General features: G+C 42.7%; 1 protein-coding gene across 1 annotated transcript in view; it reads right to left on the reverse strand.

Moving 5' to 3' along the window:
- Nucleotides 1-6175: 6175 nt before the first annotated feature.
- Nucleotides 6176-22819, reverse strand: part of HPCAL1 (hippocalcin like 1) — a 185430-nt gene continuing 168786 nt past the window's right edge. The window contains exons 4-6 of the mRNA XM_066597322.1: nucleotides 21659-22064; nucleotides 16129-16234; nucleotides 6176-11423 (exon numbers count right to left, since the gene is read on the reverse strand). Of these exons, the coding sequence (XP_066453419.1) occupies nucleotides 11326-11423; nucleotides 16129-16234; nucleotides 21659-22036 (582 nt within the window). The 5' untranslated portion in view covers nucleotides 22037-22064 and the 3' untranslated portion in view covers nucleotides 6176-11325. The remainder of the gene's footprint in view (nucleotides 11424-16128; nucleotides 16235-21658; nucleotides 22065-22819) is intronic.

Below are 22819 nucleotides of genomic sequence, written 5' to 3' on the forward strand. Positions count from 1 at the left end.
GACCAGGAGTGAAAAAGTAAATGCTCCACCGGTGTGAAATCTTGCCAAGGAACGTTCCGAGGACAAACTAATCAGAACTAATGGGGATTCTATCACATCATTTGCCATCTGACGACAATCACCTAAGAGCTCCCTATACATTGCTACCCTTCTCAGCTTGATTGTTGTAGTATCACATTTCCAATCTCTCCCGTCTGTATAGTTGACAGACGCTTTGCATTTCCCCAAGCTCCTAGATACTGTATGAAAGGATAAATGATACTTGAACAAGTGTCCTTATAATTTTCCCCTTGCCTGAGTGATGATAATATAGGCTTGTACAATTATATGTTGTGACACTCTTCTCTTTTAGTGCACAGCATGCTGCTTGTCTTAAACTGCATTCATTCTATTGACTCAAATTTCAAAGGGAGGCAATTATGCAAAAAGACTGCATTAGTCGACCCAGCTCATTCATACTGTCATCATGAGCCACCAAATTAGTGGTCATGAATTAGAAATCCATTAAAACTGCATCAGTTAACCTTCAGAGTCTTTCATTTATATAATAGCCTATAATACTTACAGATGTCTAGATGCTATCTAGTCCTTGCTTTATGGGAACATTAAAAGTGCTTTATAGAATACTAGCTGATATACCCGGCCTCGCCCGACTTAATTTGATACAGGTGTTTACGTATTGCTTGCACAAAAAATTTGATGAAGTCAAGGTTACTTTAGAGTAACCGAGGAATAAAATATGTATACACACAGAGGAGCGTTCAGTACATGCTGGCTGAGGAGAATATATGTCCCTCTGCAGAATGTGCCACCCCTCACACTCTCCTCATTTAAGACCTAAAGAATGCTCAGGCCAAATTTCAGGCTTGTATGACACCGAGACGTTACATTACATAGGGGTGCACTTACTTTTGCACTTAGCATTGAATAATTGTGTTGTGGCCCCTTTACTTTTCCTTTTTAGGACCTAAAGAATGGTCATGCCAAATTTCGTGTTTGTACGATACTGGGAAGTTACATTACACAGGGGTGCCAATACTTTTGCACTTAGCATTGAATGATAGAGTTGCGACCCCTTTACCTTTCCTATTTAGGACCTAAAGAATGATCATCCGAAATTTGATGTTTGTACGACACATGGGAAGTTAGAGAATTAGATTTGGTACATTCCACAGGGGTGCCACTACTTTTGCAATTAACATTGAATTCTCAAGTTGTGTCCGCTTTACTTTTCCTATTTAGGACCTAAAGAATGGTCATGCCAAATTTCATGTTTGTACGACATCGGGAAGTTACATTACACAAGGGTGCCAAAACTTTTGCATTTAGCATTGAATAATCAAGTTGTGACCCCCCCCCCCCTTACTTTTCCTATTTAGGACTTAAAGAATGGTTGTGCCAAATTTCATGTGTGTACGACACTGGGAAGTTACAGAATTAGATTGGGTACATTACACAGTAGTGCCAATACTTTTGCACTTAGCATTGAATTTTCAAGTTGTGACCTCTTTGCTTTTCCTATTTACGACCTAAAGAATGGTTGTGCCAAATTTCAGGTTTGTACGACACTGGGAAGCTACTTTACATAGGGGTGGCAATACTTTCACACTTAGCATTGAATAATCAAGTTGTGACTCTTTAATAGAGATGAGCGAACGTACTCGGTAAAGCACTACTCGTCCGAGTAATGTGCTTTATCCGAGTCCCTCCCCGCTCGTCCTGAAAGATTCGGGGAGCGCCGCGGAGCGGGGAGCTGCAGGGGAGAGCGGCGAGGAATGGAGGGGAGATCTCTCTCTCCTTCTCTCCCGCCCGCTCTCCCCTGCTCCCCGCCGCAACTCACCTGTCAGCAGCGGCGCTCCCCGAATCTTTCAGGACGAGCGGGGAGGTACTCGGATAAAGCACATTACTCGGACGAGTAGTGCTTTACCGAGTACGTTCGCTCATCTCTACTCTTTAACCTTTCCTATTTAGGACCTAAAGAATGATCATCCCAAATTTCATGTTTGTACGACATCGGGAAGTTAGAGAATTAGATTTGGTACATTACACAGGGATGCCAATACTTTTGCACTTAGCATTGAATAATTGAGTTGTGACCTCTTTACTTTGCCTATTTAGGACCTAAAGAATGCTCCTGCCAAATTTCATGTTTGTACGACACTGGGAAGTTAGAGAATTAGATTAGGTACATTACACAGGAGTGCCAATACATTTGCACTTAACATTGAATTTTCAACTTGTGACCTCTTTACTTTTCCTATTTAAGACCTAAAGAATTGTTGTGCCAAATTTCAGTTTGTATGACACCTGGAAGTTACATTACATAGGGGTGCCAATATTTTTGCACTTAGAATTGAATAATTAAGCTGTGACCCCTTTACTTTTCCTATTTAGGACCTAAAGAATGGTCGTGCCAAATTTCATGTTTGTACGACACCGGAAAGTTAGAGAATTAGAATTGGTACATTACACAGGGGTGCCAATATTTTTGCACTTATCATTGAATTTTTCAGTTGTGACCCCTTTACTTTTCCTATTTAAGACCTAAGGAATAGTTGTGCCAAATGTCATGTTTGTGCAACATCGGGAAGTTAGAGAATTAGTGGCTAGTCAGTCAGTCAGTGAGGGCTTTCACACATTATATATATATATATATATATACACACACACATATACATACAATATATACACACACGCATACATATATTAGACAGAAGGGCACATGTATTATAATGGCAGACAATGTGACTTTATTGGAAAAAAGGGGCCCAACCCCATTTGGTCCCATCCCTTTTGCTACTGAGTGGTGAGAACCTGTGCTGGACTTCCCTTTCCAGAAGAGCTGCATTGTTTGTTAACAAAGGGATAGGAATTAACTCAAGTGCCATGTAAAGGACATACAAAATAATACAATCACTAGTGCCTTCTTTCCTGGGTGGCAAACTCCGACACCATAATGGAGACTTTTTCTGAACTTTACTATGGGACCTCTTCTCTTCTATTCCACTTGTCCTCATGTTTGTACAGATGTAGCCAAGCTTAACTTTCTGCAATAAGTACTCTTAAAAAATACACCTTTCAACGCTTTTTCTTGTAATCAGTGTTTTTGAAAAATAAGACTTTTTCTAATTGGTTTTCATTAACTATTTCTGATCGTTTGTTTTCTATGCTTGTATTTTTTGTCAAGGCACTGCAAACTGGAGGACTAAAATCTTAGCAAATTCTGTCAAGAGTAAACTGACATCACTTAGCGCTCCATTCACTTTCAATGGGACTGGCGAGTACCCGAGTGACGCACCGTCTCTGATATTTACGTCATTCCCAATGAACGGAGTGCTGGTGGCGCATGCTTGGCCGGCACCCCATTCAGAGTGACGTTACTGCATAAGCAATCCCCGCAGTGACAACAGAACAGGACACAGGAGCCCCATTCTGAAGATCGGTAGAGACCCCCACGATCAGCAACTTATCCCCTATCCTGTGGGAGTCAGGTATTTCTTCTGACTCCCTCATACACATAAATGCTCGATTCTGCCAAATGTTCATGTGTTTTACATGGGGACAGTGGATCAAGTCACAACCAGACAGCTCTGGTGGTGGTTTATCTCCAGGGAAAACTAAAGGATTGGGTAGTGAAATTCAGCATGCCCCATCCTTTTCCCTGACATCATACGTGAAGTGAAAGTTGGGAAAGGCTGCCATACTTGGCACCAAATGAGAAAAATACATAGCCAACTCTCCACACCACATGAATTCCCACAGCCTAAGCAATTATCAAATAGTGTACAGGAATAGCTGAATGTCTGGAATTATGTAAGTCCACAATGGCCGGCACTTTTTTCTTCCAAGTTAAAACTAGAACTTTATCTACCTCCCAATTGTCCCAGATTCTGCAGGGCAGTCCTAAATCTAAGACACTGTCCCGCAGTACCCGGTAGCTGGAGACCTCCCCGCCACATGTACAAAAATAAACAAATCATACTCACCTTTTCCGCTGCCTCTCTATTCTGCTAGCTGTCTCTTCTGATCCTACTGATTTCCCTAAAGCTGGTCAATTGCTGCTATCCCTGGCCTCAGCATTAGTATGGCTGAGGCCAGTGATTGGCTGCAGCAGTCAACGTGCCAATGAGCATGTGACCGGCTGTTGGGACTAAAGCCAGTAGAAATCAGTGGGATCTGAAGAGACAGCGAGCAAAGAGCCAGTAGAGAAGGTGAGGTGACTGGGGCACATAATGGGGTTACTATTACTACTGGGGCAACTAACAGGGGCACTATTACTATTTAGACCACTAATGAGGGGACTATTTCTACTGGGGCTGCTAATGGAGGCACTATTACTTTTGTGGCCGCTAACAGGGCTATTATTACTACTGGGACCATTATGGGGATCACTATTACTATTGGGGCTGCTAACAGTGCGCTATTACTACTGGAGCTACTAAGGCTGTATTTACATGGCTGATAGCGAGTTGCACCTGAGATCCTTGAATGCAATTCACATCATACAGCTCATGGACGTCCAGTCTATGTGCTGTGCGATGTGCATGGTACCGCACATTGTAAGTCCTATTCTCATGTAAGGGGGTCACTGAAGGACAGTATTATTGGATACAAAGAGGGGGTGTCTTTGCATAACGTTGCATTTGTTCCTCTTTTCAGTGCTCAAACATTGGGAGGTATGCTATTGTGTGCATCTGAAACCAACATGAAAGGGGGTAAAACACAGCAGAGGACACGAGGCTCCCATACACATTGCAACTCGTCACTCAGTCAAGACAATGCAAGAGGGGCTTAAGGGGAACCTATCACCTTCCTAGTGTACCATAAACTAAGTTATGATGTTATCAGGGGAGGTGATCTATTTTTTAATACTATTTTTTATGCTAAAGTCTGTACATGTATGAAAATCTGACTCTTTATGGAGTCCCATACGCATGCTCTTCCATAGACCTATGCCACTGTGCCATAAAATGTAATTTTCCAAAAAGGTAACACACAGCTCCACAAAGCGAACATCAACAGCATGTCTTGCAAAGTCTCCAGGTGATTACTTGGCCAGCATGATCTCTAGATCTCTGTGGACCATGATTGGACGTTGACTCATAATAAAGAGGAACCATGTGGTATCGACCCTAAGCCATGGCTCAATACAACCTCAAGACAATATTCGGCCACAGGTTTATTTGGCCACAGGACACTGTAATTGTTTGAAATTAAAATTGATTGTTCAGAACTTGATTCTCTAGCTGTATGTTGAGTTTATTTTAGGCACTTCTTCATGGTGTGGCATTTTCTCCGTGAGGCAGTGGATGTTGACCCATAGCAATGGAAGCTCTGTCTCTAAGATAGGGAGAAAAGAGAGGGGTGGCGCAAACCCAATGATAGAGTCTCAGAAAAATATCCAGGACCCAACAGCCTTAGAAAAGGTTGAAAAAAATAGATAATGGAGGAGCTGCCAACCAGATGGACCCACCAACAGTGGGCAAGCTCAGGGGCGTAACTATAGAGGGTGCAGGGGATGCGGTTGCACCTGGGCCCAGGAGCCTTAGGGGGTCAATAAGGCCTCTCTTCTCTATATAGAGAGCTCAGTACTATGAATAAAGCATTATAGTTGGGGGCCCTGTTACAGGTTTTGCATTGGAGCCCAGAAGCTTCAAGTTACGCCTCTGTGCAGCATGGTTTAGGTATGGGTACGGGTACGGGTACAGATACAGATAGAGGGGGGGCCCCAGCTCACCTTTTACTTCAGGACCCCTCAGCCTTTAGTTACGCCCCTGGGCAAGCTAGATGTGTGAGGACAAAAAAAACCCTGGTATCACGTTGCCACTCTCCAACAAAGGTTGTAAGACGGTAGGACGTAGTATCCAACTTAACCAAAACCAGCATAAGATACACATTTTGGAGTGAACAGCTTTATCAGTCGAGCTGGTAGGACATCACTCTTGGGACCTCAGAGATATGGATCTAAAAGTGCTGATGGTACCAGTAGCAGATAGAACCGGAGCTGGGAACACCAAAAGAAGTTTGACTGATGAAGCTGGATATCACGTCCTACAGTCATACAACCTTTATTGGCAAGTGGCACCACGATGCCAGTTATTTGCTCCTCAGACATCTGTCTCTGTGATAGTCATTGCACCTATACCCAGAATATAGTCAATAATGATACATCCTGTAGTTGTTTCTTCTTTATTTTTTTTTTAAACACAATAAGCTTCGGAACAATCCACATAAGACAGATTCTCTCTCTCCAAAAAAAAAAAATTGCATTCAATAATTAAATAGTGAACAATATAGCTGGTCATGCGGCATTATCGTTTTCCTCACTAGATGTATAATGGTCACATAAAGGAACGTCCATTCACATTTATTTGTCAAAGTCAACAACTATAGAAAATGTGGTCGTTTCATAAATGGTCTCATATGCAACTTCTCTCTAGAACATGCGGGAATATTCTACAGAGTGATTTTCTTTGGCTCGAAAACCCAAATAATTCTCAATATAACTTTGTAAATTTCTGTCTCATTCCCTATAAAAATTGACCTGGATGAAGATAGACCAGATTTATGAAAACGGTCTGTCTAGAAGAGAGATGGTCTTTATTGCCCATAGTAACCAATCACAGAGCAGCTTTCATTTTACCGCAGTAGTTTGTAGTAAACTGAGCTGTGATTGGCTGCTATGGGCAAGAAAGACTGTTTCATAAATCTCCCCTTATGCTTATTGAGCCATCACACCTCTTAACGAAGTGGACTGTACTCGTGTCCACTTTGAGACACGACCACCAACAGTGTGCCACCGTGTGTGTTTAATGTTCATGAATACTGGCAAATGGGGTCAGTTATAGAATGTCAAAGGACATTTTGGAATAAAGGTGCATTTACACATACAGAAGATCGCTCAAAATTCGTCAGAAACTGACTGTTTTGAGCGATCATTTTGCATAGGTACTAAAGGGCTAATCAGCCCTTTAGTACCTCATTGCATGTATTTAGAGAACAGTGGATGATCCTGTTCTCTAAATACATCAATATTGTTCTCCAGGGAAACAGCGGCTGTTAACAGAATGTTATCAACTGTTAACAGCTCTGCCGGCGGAGAACTTAGCATACGGTCTGGCTTATCTTATTGTCCTGAGGGATGAGGATTTCATGCAGACCTGAAGTCAGCGATGGACGAAAAGTGCACAGTAAGTGCACGACGTGGGGACATTTACACACAATGAATTATTATCGTTCAAAAGGTGGATTTTAAGCAAATTTTGAGGGATAATTGTGTGTAAAAGGGTCTTAAGCATGGTGAAGGAAGTTTACTAAAATAATTGAATACTCACAAAGTGAGGAAAAAAATTTGAAATAAATTAATGGAAGGTCGACTAGATGGCGCAACATGCTGAACATCTAATGCAAGCATGAAAGAAATTGAGAGTTATTTCTTAGACCGATTAATTTAGAAAAAAAACTTTGCGGGCGCCAAGATCACCAGACGTGACGCCAAGTGACTACTACTTGTGAGGTTTAGTCCCCCTTCACGCACACATATTTGCAAATGCAATACACAGATAATGGAACCCATGGATGTTAATGGGTTCATTCACATACGCATTTCAAGGTGCACAGAAAAAAACAACAACACGGCATGCTCTATTTGCGCACCCAAACTCCCCATATAAGTCAGTGAGGATGTGCAAATGTGCGCGCAATACGCTAGAAGATGCGTAAAACAATTGTGCACGAAAAATCAGACATCTGGAACCTATGGAACTAATTAACCCTTTCAAATCGGTGAGTTTTTTTTTGCCGCGTGCAAATAAAGATGTCTTGCGGACGCAAAAAGTACAGTAAACACCCATCGTTCATTCCCCAAGTACGCAGTGCTCAGGCGCTTGCAAATACGTCATGTGAAGGGAGCCTTATTGAAGAGCTGTGTACACAGCAATAAGCCGCATACTAGGGACATCCTTCAAAGACACGATACGACGGGAGGTTGGGGCCATTACAGATATATTAGCAGATGTCTTCGCCAACATGCAGATTCACATACAAATTTTTGGGATGTTAAAGGGGCCATTTTCAGTAGATGCTCCAGGTAACATACAATGGACGTACATATTAATGTTCATTGGGAACCAGACAAAAACCACAGTTATTGAGGACTGTTTGGGTTTTGTAGCGAGAGAATCACCCTATATATATTATATATATGTATATTCACAGCATGAGAGATATAGAACAACACAGATGTATGTACACACAAGGGCTTTAGTCCAGCATAGAAGTGTTCAGGAAAGAACTGCAAGATATTCTGCAACCTCACAAGACTAGAAGCAGAAGGTCGCCAAATAGGACTGTCATTTGATGAATTGCTGCATCCCGTTATGTACTGAACTCCGTAATAATAAGACAGTATTGCAGGCAGTCAGCATTTTAATTAGCACTATGCAGGAGATTCCGAGCTCTGCAGCACTAAAAAGTAGAGCTCTGATCGTTAGAAAGATATAGTAAGAAACCAGCACAGAATTGTGGACCTAAGAAACCGAGAATAAAATTTATAGTTAAAGGTTTGAGTGTCATTGCTTTAATTCATAAAAAAATTTGAAGATCAAGCAATTTTATGACTTTTTAAATGAATTTAAAGAGATCCTGTTCTCAGGTTCATGCTACCTGAACACGAGCAGCATGAACCCGGGACAGGTATGCAGTGTATGTGCTATCCTGAAACAATGTGACCTTTCAGAAAAAAAACAAACAAACATACTTTGAAGTTGGAATTGCAACAGAGCTCTGAGTCACAGAGACGGGCCGGCCTCTTTCTGTGTGCAGCATGTAGACTAAAGGCCCATTTACATGGAGCGATGATCGCTCAAAAAAAAATCACAAAAATGCGATCGTTTGAGCGATAATCGTTTCGTCTAAACGCGCGGCCATCGTGCACTTTTCAGGCATTGCTAGCTGATCGTTAAATTCAGGCCAACCTAAAAATCGTCATTCGGCCTTATCAGGAGCTCTTCACAGGTAGTGCTGATAGCATTGTTTTCCGTCAGAGAACAAAGGACTGAAAGCAGATAAGAGCCATCGAGCTATTAACTGCTTTCAGCTAAAGGGTTCATTTGCATGCTAAATAGCTATTAAGTAGCTACTTAATAGTTTATGCAAAATGATCACTCAAACCTGTCACTCAAACTGTCGTTTGAGCAATCTTCGGTTCGTGTAAATGGGCCTTAACAGTTCATTTCATTATAGGGAGAGAGCTGTCAATCTTCATGCTACAGGTGGGGGGAGGCCTGCGTGGCCCGCCTCCATGACTTGGAGCTCTGTCATAGGTCCAACTTCAAAGCATAGGATAAAACAAACACAGGGGACAATAGGCATACCTGGGTTTCTAGTGTTCATACTGCCCAAAGTTTGGGCAGTATGAACCTGGTGAATGATTCGCTTTACGTATCAGGCTTAAGGTGCCTTTTTGTGAAAATCCCTTGATTGAGCACTCCTACCCTACCAAGCCATGCATCTGTTGCCGATTGCTGAGTAAAATCCGTATTCAGCTGTATAGGATCTAAATACAGCTACAGTACTTGCTCTTCATTGTGCCCACTCCTGGCAGAGTCCCAGGCTGGGCTGTCATAGCAACTTCACAAATGTCACTTCAAAAGGTGGATATTACAAAGGAGCCAGAAAGGGACTTGAGTTAATTAACATTAGTGACTGCCTGTTGACCGGGAAGACCATGTTTGACGGGATGCTGATGACTGGTGCTGCATAACGGAGTTTCAGAGTGCCCACTTCCAGCCGAGCCCCACTGCTCTGTGTCTCAGTATATCAGATATCTTTAAAGGGGTTGTCAAGTTGTAATAGCTGCAGGATAGACCATCAATGGTAGATCTGCAGGAGCCTGCCACCCCTCCAATCAGCCCTTCCCTGCACCAGTGTGTAGTGAGCTGTTTTCTGCAGGAAGCAGACAGCTCCGTTCCCACTGCAGTAGTCAGGTTTGGTATTACAGGAAATGTTCCCATTGAAGTCAGTGGCTTGTAATACCAAACTAGGCCACTGCAGTGAAAACAGACCTGTCTGCATCCATGAGCGCACCGGCAAAGCCAACAGCAGATTAGAAGGGATCCTGGGGAGTGGACTCTTGCCTATCTACCATTGAAGGTCCAGCCTTAGGATAGGCCATCAATAGTTTACAACAGCAAAACTCTTTAATAGATACCTGATGTACAGAGCATCAGGTCTTGGTCAGAAGCCATGCAGAAACTTGGGTTACTATAGGGCAGGAATCAGTGTCCCTTATACGAGAAGCAAATTCTTCCATATAGTATAAAGTCTTCCTTGAGTTTCACTTCAAACACGATTTTCCCGTCAGCAGCCATATTACGATGAAGAGGAGCCATTACCCCATCATCTTTACAAGACTTGGACGGTTCAATAATCTAGGATATTCTGTAATCTACCACCTACCGGAAGGAACTTGACTCATGGGCATACATAAAAGTTAAGGGGCCCATTGCAGAGATCAAACAGGGGCCCATTATGGTGTAGAGTTTTGCCTCTCAGGACGGAAGGACCTGATGTGTGTTTCCATGACCCTTGGACTATATTCCCTACCCCCTTATTTGCTAACGAAGCAATTCCCGGAGGCAGAAGTTCTATATAGTTTCTCTCAGCAACAGAAAGGTGGATGGGACCAAGCAGGTCTGGGCCCCCATCTCTCTAGGGGCCCCATAGCAGCTGCATGGTCTGCCTCAATGGTACGGACATCCTAGATTTGACTGTATTTTAATTAGTGTCTCTGTACATACATAAATATATGCAGAATTACATTTTATTCAGTACAGAATTTCAAGCCATTTGCATTAAAGAATAACATAAAAGAAAAAAAATATATTTATACATATATATATATATATACTCTTGTGCTTTCAACAATGTCCATATATTCTTGCGGGTATCTGTCTGCCAAGTGAAACAGCTACCTATTTTCTTAGTATGACCAAGTTCAGTATAGTGTTGTCATAACATGATAATCTGCATTATTCCATAGGTTGAAAATCCAGGGCCCCGACTTTCCATTGTATCCATATGTAAACATACCAGACAGTGGATGTAATGTATAGGAGATAAATGTCGTATACGGCAAATGATTCTGGCGCAAGGCTGGTTGTTTTTTTTTTCTTTTGTTTTTTTTCCTAATACATAGAAAACAATCTGGCGAGGGGTGGTTATCCACTAAGAGTAGAGGAATGACTGAGAAGGCATTCACTTGCAAGCAAAGCTTGATTGACAAGCCAGTGTGTGATTGTGACTGTCCGTACGGGTAAGAGATCGTTAGAACTGGCTTGTGCTGCTCGGGTCGCATTGTAACAATCGCACAATTGAAGGATCACTCTTGGCACCTTTGATAAATTCTTCGAGGGACAGTTTACCTGAAATGGAAACAAAACGAGATCAGTACAGAGAACGGAAATATATTGTCTGCTTTCATCATCCCTTTAATGGAACATTGCCAGGTTATCCCTGCACTGGTACTATTGTATCTTGTCACTACAGGAAGTAGGGGTGGTGACAAAATTTAGGCTGTTTTAGGTAGCTGATTAGCTGATGCGGTTGCTCACTGTCACAGGAACCTGTAGCTTACTGTGGGGCTGCATGATTGCCGCGCTGTAACACTCTATCGGGAGCCCTGGGATCTCCACTTAGGGTCGCCACCTGGCCGGCTGGTGCCGGTATTTTTTTTTACCGGCCATATTACAGGCCCAGGATTTTTAAATTCTTTCTGGAAGTTAGGTTTGAATCCCCCCCCCTCCAGCAAAGATAATGCTCTGATTGGCTAGCCAGTGCTGGCATCAGCCAATGAAAGCTGGTGCTGGGTTAATCATTTACAGCCATTCAAGGACGTAATTGAATGGCTGTGATTGGTTAACCCAGCGCTGGCTTCTAATTGGCTGATGCCGGTGCTGGCTAGCCAACCAGAGCATTATCTTTGCTAGAGGAGGGGAAATCAAGCCCCACTTCCAGAAAGAAATGCTCTGCCGCCACGGAGGACATTGCAACAGTCTGCAGGAGCGACGGGGACCTGCAAGCGCACCAGAACGCCAGCAGTAGGTGAGTTTTGGTGTAGTGTAGTTAGGGGCTATTTTTGTGTAAATTTATTTTCCACAATTTTGAGTAGGAAGTAGGGGGTGCGTCTTACAGTGATTGGGTTGGGGGGAACTATTACTACTGAGGGGGTTACTACTATTGCTGGGGGGGTCACTACTATTGCTGAGGGGGGTTAATATTGCAGGGGGGGGTTACTATTATTGTGGGGTTAATATAACTGCTATTTCTACTGGGGCAACTGTGGGGGAAGGTCGCTATTTCTACTGGGGCATTGGTGGGGATCACCATTTCAACTGGGGCCACTGTGTCAAGTGATGCAACAGCCAGCGAGGCTCTTATTATTGATTACTACAGTTGAATAAAAGTTTTTGCAGCATTATGGGGGCTGACCGATAGCTGCGCTTCCCCCAGAGTCTGTGGGCTCCTGTAACCCTGCAGACTTATTTCAAAACTTGGTCTATTCTTGACCCAGTCTGACCCACTCCAACTTATATGGCCCGAGGAACCAGGACCCTGCCGGAGCTAAGCTTCTCACTCTTGGAAGTGGCCTCAATGGTTCAACTAGTCCTGCCGACACATATACAAAGCAGAGAACAACCCCACTAGAGGGCAAAATCATCAAACAGCGTCTCTCTTTTTTTTTGACCACGAAACTCACTGGAAACAGTATTGATGCTTGGCAAAGTCAGTGGAAAGAGGAGATCAGGATGACAAAGATACAATCAAGGCCTTCACAAACATGCCAATCGCAGAACTGAAAGAAGCGGTGAAAGACAAGAATGCGTGGAGAATATTGATCCATAAAGTGATCAAAGGTCGGTTACGACTGCATGGATAATCATCATCATCAAAGTCCTGGACAACCCCTTTAAGAAATTAAAACCAGGCTGTCATATTCCTCTACCCAAGTTCTATTTTCAAATGTATTATGTTGAGAGCTGAAAGCATCCAGCCCTCTCCTAAATGGCATGTCATTATCTTACTATAATAGCCCATTTCTATGGAAACATGCTTATGGGGATCCAAAAGAGGATAAATGGTGAAAAATATAATTACACAAAAACTGCTCTCCTGGAGAGGTTTATAATTATGATGCCATTTTCGCTAGTGAGTAACCACAACGAAGCTTCCTGCATTTCCGGAACAAGACTAACAAGTCTCTTTGATGGAGGTTCCTTTCAAAACATAAAATTGAGCTGGGAGATGAAAAAAGTTAATTTGGACTTATTTTATAGAACGGAGAGCATAACTAAAATTTTCCGAAAAAAGTTTTGATATGTCATTGTGACATATCAGAAGTTTTGATTGGTGGGGGTTGAAGAATCGAGACCCCCATCTATCTCTAAAACACAAGGCCAGAAGTGCTAAGCTAAGCACTGTGTCCCTTCAGCTTTGACGGTAGAGCGGTGTAAAGACTGAGCCTTTCTACTGAGTTCATGCACCCGATCCACCTCCTTTACCATTCTGGAAGTGTTTGGCCTAGAACTAGTCTTCTGCAAGAAAAGACCCAGCATCCATCAAATCATGGATTTGTTGAGGCATATCAAAATCCCAACAGAAAGGACATACAATGGAGCGACGTACAGCTACAGTGAGCCAATCGATGATATCAGCAACACCAGGGACATGTGACCATTTGCAGTCAATCACTGGCTCACTTTGGATGGCGATTAGCTCCAGGGATCACATGTCCTATTGTTGGGCAGTTATCGTCCTAGGGAAGAGCTAACGGTCAACTACAAAATTGCATGACAGTGAATTAAACCCCATGATTCCCAATAAGGCTGGCAAGACGTAGGCACCAAAAAGCTGCTTTCTGTTCCTGAAGACTGGAGGCATTTAGAGTGCAAATAGATAATCTTGCAAAAGGAATGCTGCACCCAGTTACTGCATATCTCGTTTCAGGAGTCAAATTTTCATTTTTGGCTGGAAATATGGTTTAAGCAGACAGAAGCAGGGCGTAACTATAGAGGGTGCAGGGGATGCGATTGCACCCGGGCCCAGGAGCCTTAGGGGGCCCATAAGGCCTCTCTTCTCCATATAGGGAGCCCAGTACTATGAATAAAGCATTATAGTTGGGGGCCCTGTTACAGGTTTTGCATTGGGGCCCAGAAGCTTCAAGTTATGTCTCTGTGCAGCATGGTTTAGGTATGGGTATGGGTACAGATACAGATAGAGATAGAGGGGGGGCCCCAGCTCACGTTTTGCATCAGGGCCCCTGAGCCTTTAGTTTCGCCCCTGGACAGAAGAACAAGTAGGTGTCTGCTTACAAGGTGTTCGATTTGAAGAGAGACATTTGAAGTCCTTGCAAAGTGTGCAAATGATAGTGATAATTTTATAAACAGAGAAAAATTGTAGCAGCGCTTTTATTCACTTCGGTTTGAACCTAGAGAAACAAAGATGGCTGTACCCGCTTCTCTGACTACTTGGTGCACACAGTGTATTAGTCTGCATCATTAGACTAAAACACTAGAGTATCAGCCATGTAAAGTCATCTTAAAGGAGATGTCCCGAGGCAGCAAGTGGGTCTATACACTTCTGTATGGCCATAATAATGCACTTTGTAATGTACATTGTGCATTAATTATGAGCCATACAGAAGTTATAAAAAGTTTTATACTTACCTGCTCCGTTGCTGGCGTCCTCGTCTCCATGGAGCCGACTAATTTTTGGCCTCCGATGGCCAAATTAGCCGCGCTTGCGCAGTCCGGGTCTTCTGCAGTCTTCTATGGGGCTCCGTGTAGCTCCGTGTAGCTCCGCCCCGTCACGTGCCGATTCCAGCCAATCAGGAGGCTGGAATCGGCAGTGGACCGCACAGAAGAGCTGCGGTCCACGGAGGAAGAGGCCATCTTCAGCGGTGAGTAGAGAAGTCACCGGAGCGCGGGGATTAAGGTAAGCGCTCCGGTGAGCTTTCTTTACCTCCCTGCATCGGGGTTGTCTCGCGCCGAACGGGGGGGGGGTTGAAAAAAAAAAAAACCCGTTTCGGCGCGGGACAACCCCTTTAAGTTTATTAAGCCATACCTGTGGCAGGGCTTAATAGGTGAACGTTGTAAATACCCTATACTGCAATACTGATGTTTGTAAACCAACACAAATTTGCAGTCCCCTAAGGGGACTAAAGAAAAGGAAAGTTAAATCAAGCAAAATATTTTTTTTAAAATAACATATCAAAAAATCTAAAGAAGCCCCAGAAAAAAAACCTTTTCCTTTGATACAGTAAATGAATCTATTTAAGAATACAACTCCTCCCACAAAAATAGCCCTCATGCAGCTATATTGCCAAAAAAAAATTAAAACGTTATGGCTCTTAAAAGGGGAGGATACAAATACTAAAATGAAAACCCGAAAAATGGCTGATGGTTAAAAGGTTAAGAAAAGTTGTAATTAACAGTATTTAAAAAAACTGTAAGAATGTTATTTTGCACTAGTGCCCAAAACGTAGGTACACCAGGCTTGAGATAGATAGCGCCTCTTCTTTTTCCTTTCTTAACATTTGCATTAGTCTTAAGGGGTTTTGGCTACCTTAGGTTATTTCTTTGTCTGTTCTGTTTGGGAGTGCACAGGAGAAGTCCACCTCTGGAAGAACCTGCCCAGTATTAACCCTTTGCAATCCAATTTTGGATTCAGGGTTTCCTAGGGGGTTTTCTCGTTCTACCATTATACAATGGCGCCACCTGCTGGCTAAAGCCCGTACTGCAGTATGGGACATGCTGGAGAGGCCCCCGACAACAGAGCGGCCAGTAATATACAGAAAGAATACCCTGCCGGACGTCTTCCGACATCGGTAGCTGTACAGCCTTCAATCAGAATGTCTTTAGACGTCAGACAGTGGATTGGAAAGAGTTAATATATTCCAGAAGGCGCCCAACACTATATATTTACAATCACCATTAAAAATACAACTATGAGAATTATTTTAAGAAAAGGATGAAAAAACAAATATTAGTGCATTGTAAGTTATCAAGTCGGAAAGTGAAAAGTTCTCCTTAAATCAGAAATGAGTGTACAAGATCAAGAAGTGCATCGTACCATCGTTATTTGTGTCCATCTGCTTGAAGATTTTATCCGTCCTCTTCTCCGGTGTGGACTCATCCTCTGGCATTTTCATCACAGATGACACCATCTTGTAGATTGCCTGAGATACAAGCAAAAGAATACTTGATTTACACAATGTCCTACTTTATAGTTATGAATGGTGCTGAGCAAGTGAGGAGTAGGAATGTTGGCTCGGTGGTTAATACCATTGTCTTGTAGTACTGGGGTCCTAGATTCAAATCTGACCAAGGACAACATCAGCTTGGAGTGAGTCTTTACGGTCTCCATTTGTTTGTACAAGTTTTTTCCTCATATAAAAAGTCATATTTATTTATATGGCGCAGAAGTTTTTTTTGTTTTTTTTTATAAATTCTTTATTTACAAAATGTTTTTTTTCTCAAAACATCATGGTTGGCATTGTTAGTGCAGATAAGGGAAATAACCATCCAAAACAAAATTAGTAATAAACATTTCGCATTACTAAACCCTTTCCAATCCAATCTGCATCCTGGTTTTCCTAGGGGGCTTACTCATTTTCTGCCGTTATACAACGGCGCTATCTGCTGGCTTAAGCCAGTACTGCATGAGGTGACACGTTGGATAGGCTCCGACAGCAGAGAGGTTAGCAATATACAGTAAGAGAACCCCGACGGACGTCTTCCAACATCAGAGCTGTACAGCCTTAAATCATGAGGTCTTCAGACGTCAGACAATGGATTGGAAAGGGTTAAGTGTAACATAAAACTCCTGGCCAAAAGGCCAATGGCGCATAAGTTTATTGATGAGAAGGAGATAGAATCAGCATGGTGGCTCAGGGTTTAGCAGTGTTGTCTTGCACTGCTAGGTCCTAGGTTAAAATCTGACCAAAGGGCAACATCTACATGGAGTTTGTATGTTCTCCCTGAATTTTTGTGGATACACACGCTACAAAAATGTACTAATAAGCAAATATAGCTTGTGAGTTCCAATGGGACTAGAAAATATCAAGTGATATTATATATCACTATCATATACAGTCTTTGTTTAAAAAATAACAAAAATAAAAAAAAATCGAGCACCTACAAAAAGTTGTTGTTTTGCTGCAAAACTTGGCATACAGTTACATCTCAGCAGATATGCAAATTATGCCTCTATGATGCAAAGAGATTTCACTCAGTTAACAGAGTATGAGAGGGGTTCATGTTATTGACGAATTGCGCGCCACCCGGGCTGTTCTTGCAGACTGTTAAGATGTGTTGGAACCAGTGGATGTGTAAGGGCACACAAGGTGACCGGGCTCAGGATGCGCTCGATAGACCACCAGTAGAGAGGATCATCTGATTGTCCAACAAGCACAAGCAGCTCCAACTGTTTGGAGCTGGTTGTCCACCACCCGGAGACAGACGGTGCCATCATTACAGGCTCGTGTGTCTGTCTGAACCAATTCTAGGCACTTGAATGAAGGACATTTGGTCTCACGGCGCCCAATACATGTACTGCCTTTGAGACCCACCCACTGTTGCCTCTGTTTGCAGTGGCATTGTGAACGACAAAACTGGACTGCTACGAAGTGGAACCGGGTTGTCTTCAGGTTTAGTTTGGGCACTGACTACGACTGTGTTCATATATGGAAATCTAACATCAAACACCTCAATCCTGCCTTTGCTGTAGAACAGCACACTGCCCCCCACTGCTGGTGTGATGGTCTGGGGGGCCATCGTATATGACAGTCGGTCACCCCTAGTAGTGCTACGAGAGACAATGACAGCTTAGCGATATGTTCAGGACATCCTGTAGCCACATGTGTTCCTGTCATGGCGGTTTCCAAGAGGCATTTTCCAGCAGAGTGATGCTCGGCCGCGCACACAAGGGGGTCACTAGACTGTCTAGGATACCAATTTCGAAGCCTATGAGTTTGCACAATCTAGAAGCTCAGTTACAGCAAATGTGGAGCGGTATGCTACAAGATACCATACGGAACCTGTAAGCCTCCATGACGCCAGTATCACATCTTGTATCCAAGCTAGAGGCGGTACAATAGGGCACTAGAGCCTCCATGCCCGCCCGTATCACATCTTGTATCCAAGCCAGAAGCGGTACAACTGGGTACTAGAGCCTCCATGCCCAACCGTATCACATCTTGTATAAAGGTGATTATTATGAAACCCAGGGAAAACATACAAACTCCATGCAGATGTTGTCTTCGGTCAGATTTGAATCCAGGACCCAGCACTGGAAGGCTACAGTGCTAACTGCTGAGCCACACTACTACCACAACTTCTTTTAGTGGGTTCATCGAAGCTTCAGGGTCACTCCAAACTGAACGGTTATCAAAAGTCAACCTAAACAGGGTTTGACTGGTTCAGGTCGCTCAACAATAGTTATAAATCCCAATTTTCTTCTAAAAGTCCCCAATTATTGCCATAAACCTTATGGAAGAGTTATTTGCACTTTCATCTCAAGCTTGTAAATAAGTGGCTCCTGTGATTTGGACTGATCTTATATGGTTTTAGCTAGAATAGTAGACATTGATGGTACTTAGAATGCAGCGTTTTTACTGGCTGATTGACATGCCGGGTAATACTATGGCTTGTATAGTTTAGCTTTTGTAACTTTTTCATGGACTATGAAGAAGCTCCAGTTAATTTTTACATTACTTCACCGCAGTAAATTCGACTTCACTTGAAATGTATTATGTCCACTGTGTGATGCTAGGTGGCAGCATATTGCAACAAATGATGAGGGAAGTTCATTCAGAACTTTGCTAGCTAGAGATGACACGTGGACAGCTATATGTAGGGAAGACGTATGATCGCTTATAGTCTGTGGCCCAACATTATCTTAGGTGCCTGCACACGGGCGGATTTGCATTGCGGAATCCGGAGCAGGGGTCCGCCTCCGGATTCAGCAGCAAATACCACCCATAGCATGCTATGGTAAAATACTTTTTCTTCTACACGAGCGGAAATAAATTGCGATTTTCCACTCACAGCATGCTCTATTTCTGGGTGGATTCTGCACGGACGGCTACCATTGAAATCAATGGAAGCCGTTCAACCCGCGGCCCTTCCGCAAGGGCATTGCGAAAAGGTCACGGATTCTGCGTCATCACCTAGAGTTGGCGCAGGAAAAGACGGGATTTAAAAAAACAAAACAAACAAAAAAAAACTGTACTGCGCATATCCGACAGCTCGCCATGCGAACCATCCGCAGTATAGCTGGCGAAGAAAAAAAGCAGTACGCGCGAATGCCAGAACTAGTTAAGTTGTGTTGTCCAGTTGTTGCAGAACTACAGGGTGATTCAAAAAGAATGGTGTAATAGTAAAGCCGATTTGACCTGAAAAGGTAGAACCCCAAGTTTTTAACGCACCTTACAGATGTTCGATGTGGACATGTGTGACACGACAGATGTGAAGTTGGTAGTCCAGTTTTGCCCAGATGTGTCCATGCATAAACTCTTATTGATTCCTCTGCGGCGGAGATGTGTTGTTTTAGATCATTTAGTTTCACCAATGGTGTCCACATCACACATCTGTAAGGTGCAATAAAAACTGGAAGTGGCCTTTCACACAGGATGGAATATGCCGTCGCCAAATTCTGATGCTGAATATTCCGTAGGAGGGCATATTCTGCAATGCTGTTACGGAATATTCCGTCCTATGTGAAAGGTCCCAAAGAATTCTCTCTCTTCATGTCATTCCGGCTGTTGTGTGTCAAATCAGCTTTACTTTTGCACTATTCTCTTTGAATCACCCTGTACACTTCATAGCAGACTCTGACATCTTTTACTTTCAGTTGCTTAGGGATTTCCAAAATCTTTTGACATGTCATAGGGACAGCTAAAGCCCTCGTCCAAACGCTGTCACTGCATGCTAGGGTGAAAGTACTGAATTATATTTTATGCAATAGTGTTGTGTGCAAAGCAGGAAGTACGTGTGTAAAAGGCACGTGTTGTAGGTGAAGTTTTACTAAAAGGGTCTCAGATGCCGAGTATGCAGCTTCGTCATAATTAACCTTTGTAATGTTTAACTAAGAGAGAAGTATCACATGCTGTAGACTTTGAATTGTACCTCTAGCATTGGAACAATAAAACAGAAGAGCTTGGACATATCACTTGAGTGTTTCTTATAGTGTTCTTCTCCAATGCATCGAATAATAATTAGTCATACCTGATTAATAAGGCAATGCTAACCTTTAAGTATCACCTAAATTAAGTGATTACTTCCATAGAAAATCTATGGAGTCGTTTTCAGTAATTGAGCAGTAACAGTACTAGAACAAGCGCTACAAATATATGTAATAGGGCAAAGTAAGTATTTAAACAGATTTTACCTTCATTAAATAAAAACACATTTCACTGTTTAAACTGCACAAACCATAACAAGTTCTCTATTGTTGGGGTCTGGGTATTGAGATCACCACAAATTACGAAATAAAAGAGCAAAAGCGCAAAGTGGATAGGGAAAAACTTTAGACTTCGGTACAACTCCATTAAGGAGCTGACTTCGGACGTGTGTCCTGACCTGATTTGGTCTCTCTGGACCCGAACTCGGAGCATCATTCGCGTTTATGATACTCCGAGTTCAGGTTTCCGATCAGTCCAGGACGCACTTCTAAAGTCCATACATGAAATGGATGGAGCAAAGGACATTGTGACTTATTTATGAAGCCTTTTCTGCGAGATCCATGGTGTAATTTGCGGCAGAATAACAGCGTCCTATCTTTACAACATTTTTATAACTGATTTGTGCCAAAAAGAATGAAAAATTACAAGTCGCTGCGCCAATTTTTTTTTCTTAGTCATGGCCTCTGTGTCCGATGTTTCTGACACATTTAGGAAGCTGAATGTCAGAAAACGGATGCAAAAAGTAAGAGCAGATTAAAGCAAGTAAAACCTGGTCTAAGTAGCATAGGTAATGGGTTGGCGACTTTTATGGTGTTCCCTATGTTTTTTCCGGATTTGGCCCAATTCCATTGTGCAATTATTTAGCCTCTGAGGTAAATATTTAGCGTATTCAGAAAAGCTACTTACATTTCGGCACATTCGTGTGATTTTTGGTGCATCGCTTGGCATTTTGGTGCTCGCATTACTCTTTTTCTTTAGAAATTTTTGAAACAATTCTTATTATTTCAGCGGGATAATATTCTTGATATGACTGTGATCATCCAACAAAAATATTTCTGACTGTACTCAAATTTACCTTAGAGGCTGAAAGATTGTGCAATATTGCGCAAATTTGGCACATGCATAGGGAGTGCCATGAAATGTGACAACTTACTGCCTCTACTATTTACTTTTTGAGCCCGTTTTCTGACATTTAGCTTTATAAATGTGTCAGAAACATCAACAATTGGCAAAGCCAGTCGGAACTTTTCATTCTTTTTGGCTCAAATCAGTTGTAAATAGGTCGTAAAAATAGTAAGCCAAACAAATTACGCCACAAATCCGCCCGAAAAGGCTTCATAAATAAGCCCCAGTGTGGTTTGCCCCCAATTGGAACTCTCTATAGAGTGGTATTTCCTGGTATCATTAGTAAAATCTTACCTGGACAATCTCTAACATCTCTCCACGACTTATGTAGCCATTTCCATCGAGGTCATACATACTAAATGCCCACTTAAGCTTCTGTTCCAGTTTCCCCCGTGACGTCACACTCAGTGCAATTATAAACTCCCGGAAGTCAATCGTCCCGTCGCCGTTTGTGTCAAATGTGCGGAACACATGCTCTGCAAACTTTGAGGCATCGCCGTAAGGAAAAAAGTTTGCGTAGATCTTTTTAAACTCCTCTACTGTTAAATGTCCAGTTGGACAATCCTTCAGGAAGCCTTTGTACCACTCCTGCAGCTCGTGGTCTGTGAACTCTGTATTTTCCCGTAGGTCCTGTAGAACTTCAGGTCGCAATTTACTGTTTTGTTTTCCCATTCTGAAACTTCTTCTTTATCTACCAGAGCTGAAAAATAAAGAGTGAGATGGTGAGATTGGAATGTAGGAGATTACATTGGTAGAGACTATTGTCTACTAGCTAAGAGCCATATATAGCTATGGAGGACTACCGGTGTCCACCGAAACATTTTATGTACAATGGCCACCTCCAAATCCAAAAATAGCAGAAGGTTTAGTATTATTAGGCTGGGACTAGTCATGTCACCAATCAGGGGCGTAAGTAAAGGCTCAGGGGCCCTGATGCAAAAGGTGAGCTGGGACCCCCCTCTATCTGTATCTGTACCCGCACCCATACCTAAACCATGCTGCACAGAGGCATAACTTGAAGCTTCTAGGCCCCATGCAAGACCTGTAACAGGGCCCCCAACTATAATGCTTTATTCATAGTACTGGGCTCCCTATATGGAGAAGAGAGGCCTTATGGGCCCTCTAAGGCTCCTGGACCCGAGTGCAACCGCATCCCCTGCACCCTCTATAGTTACGCCCCTGCCACCAATATATTTGTGGAACTTCTTGTCATGTAATTGTTCCAATGTTGCGATTTGACTGTACAATAAACAAATCGTAGACTGGTTGTGGCCAATTTTCAGTGAATTTGCATTGCAGTCTATGTTGGCAAAGTCAAATGCAAGTTGTGACCAAAAATCCAACAGTTTTCAATTTTTTGCAACTGTTGAGTAGCATTAGGTCACAGGTTGCAACATGACCCAATTGACATTTATTAGATGTGATGCTGCAGTGTGACTTTATGATCGTTATGTC

This window comes from Eleutherodactylus coqui, chromosome 1 (assembly GCF_035609145.1).
Source record: "Eleutherodactylus coqui strain aEleCoq1 chromosome 1, aEleCoq1.hap1, whole genome shotgun sequence".
Lineage (NCBI taxonomy): Eukaryota > Metazoa > Chordata > Amphibia > Anura > Eleutherodactylidae > Eleutherodactylus > Eleutherodactylus coqui.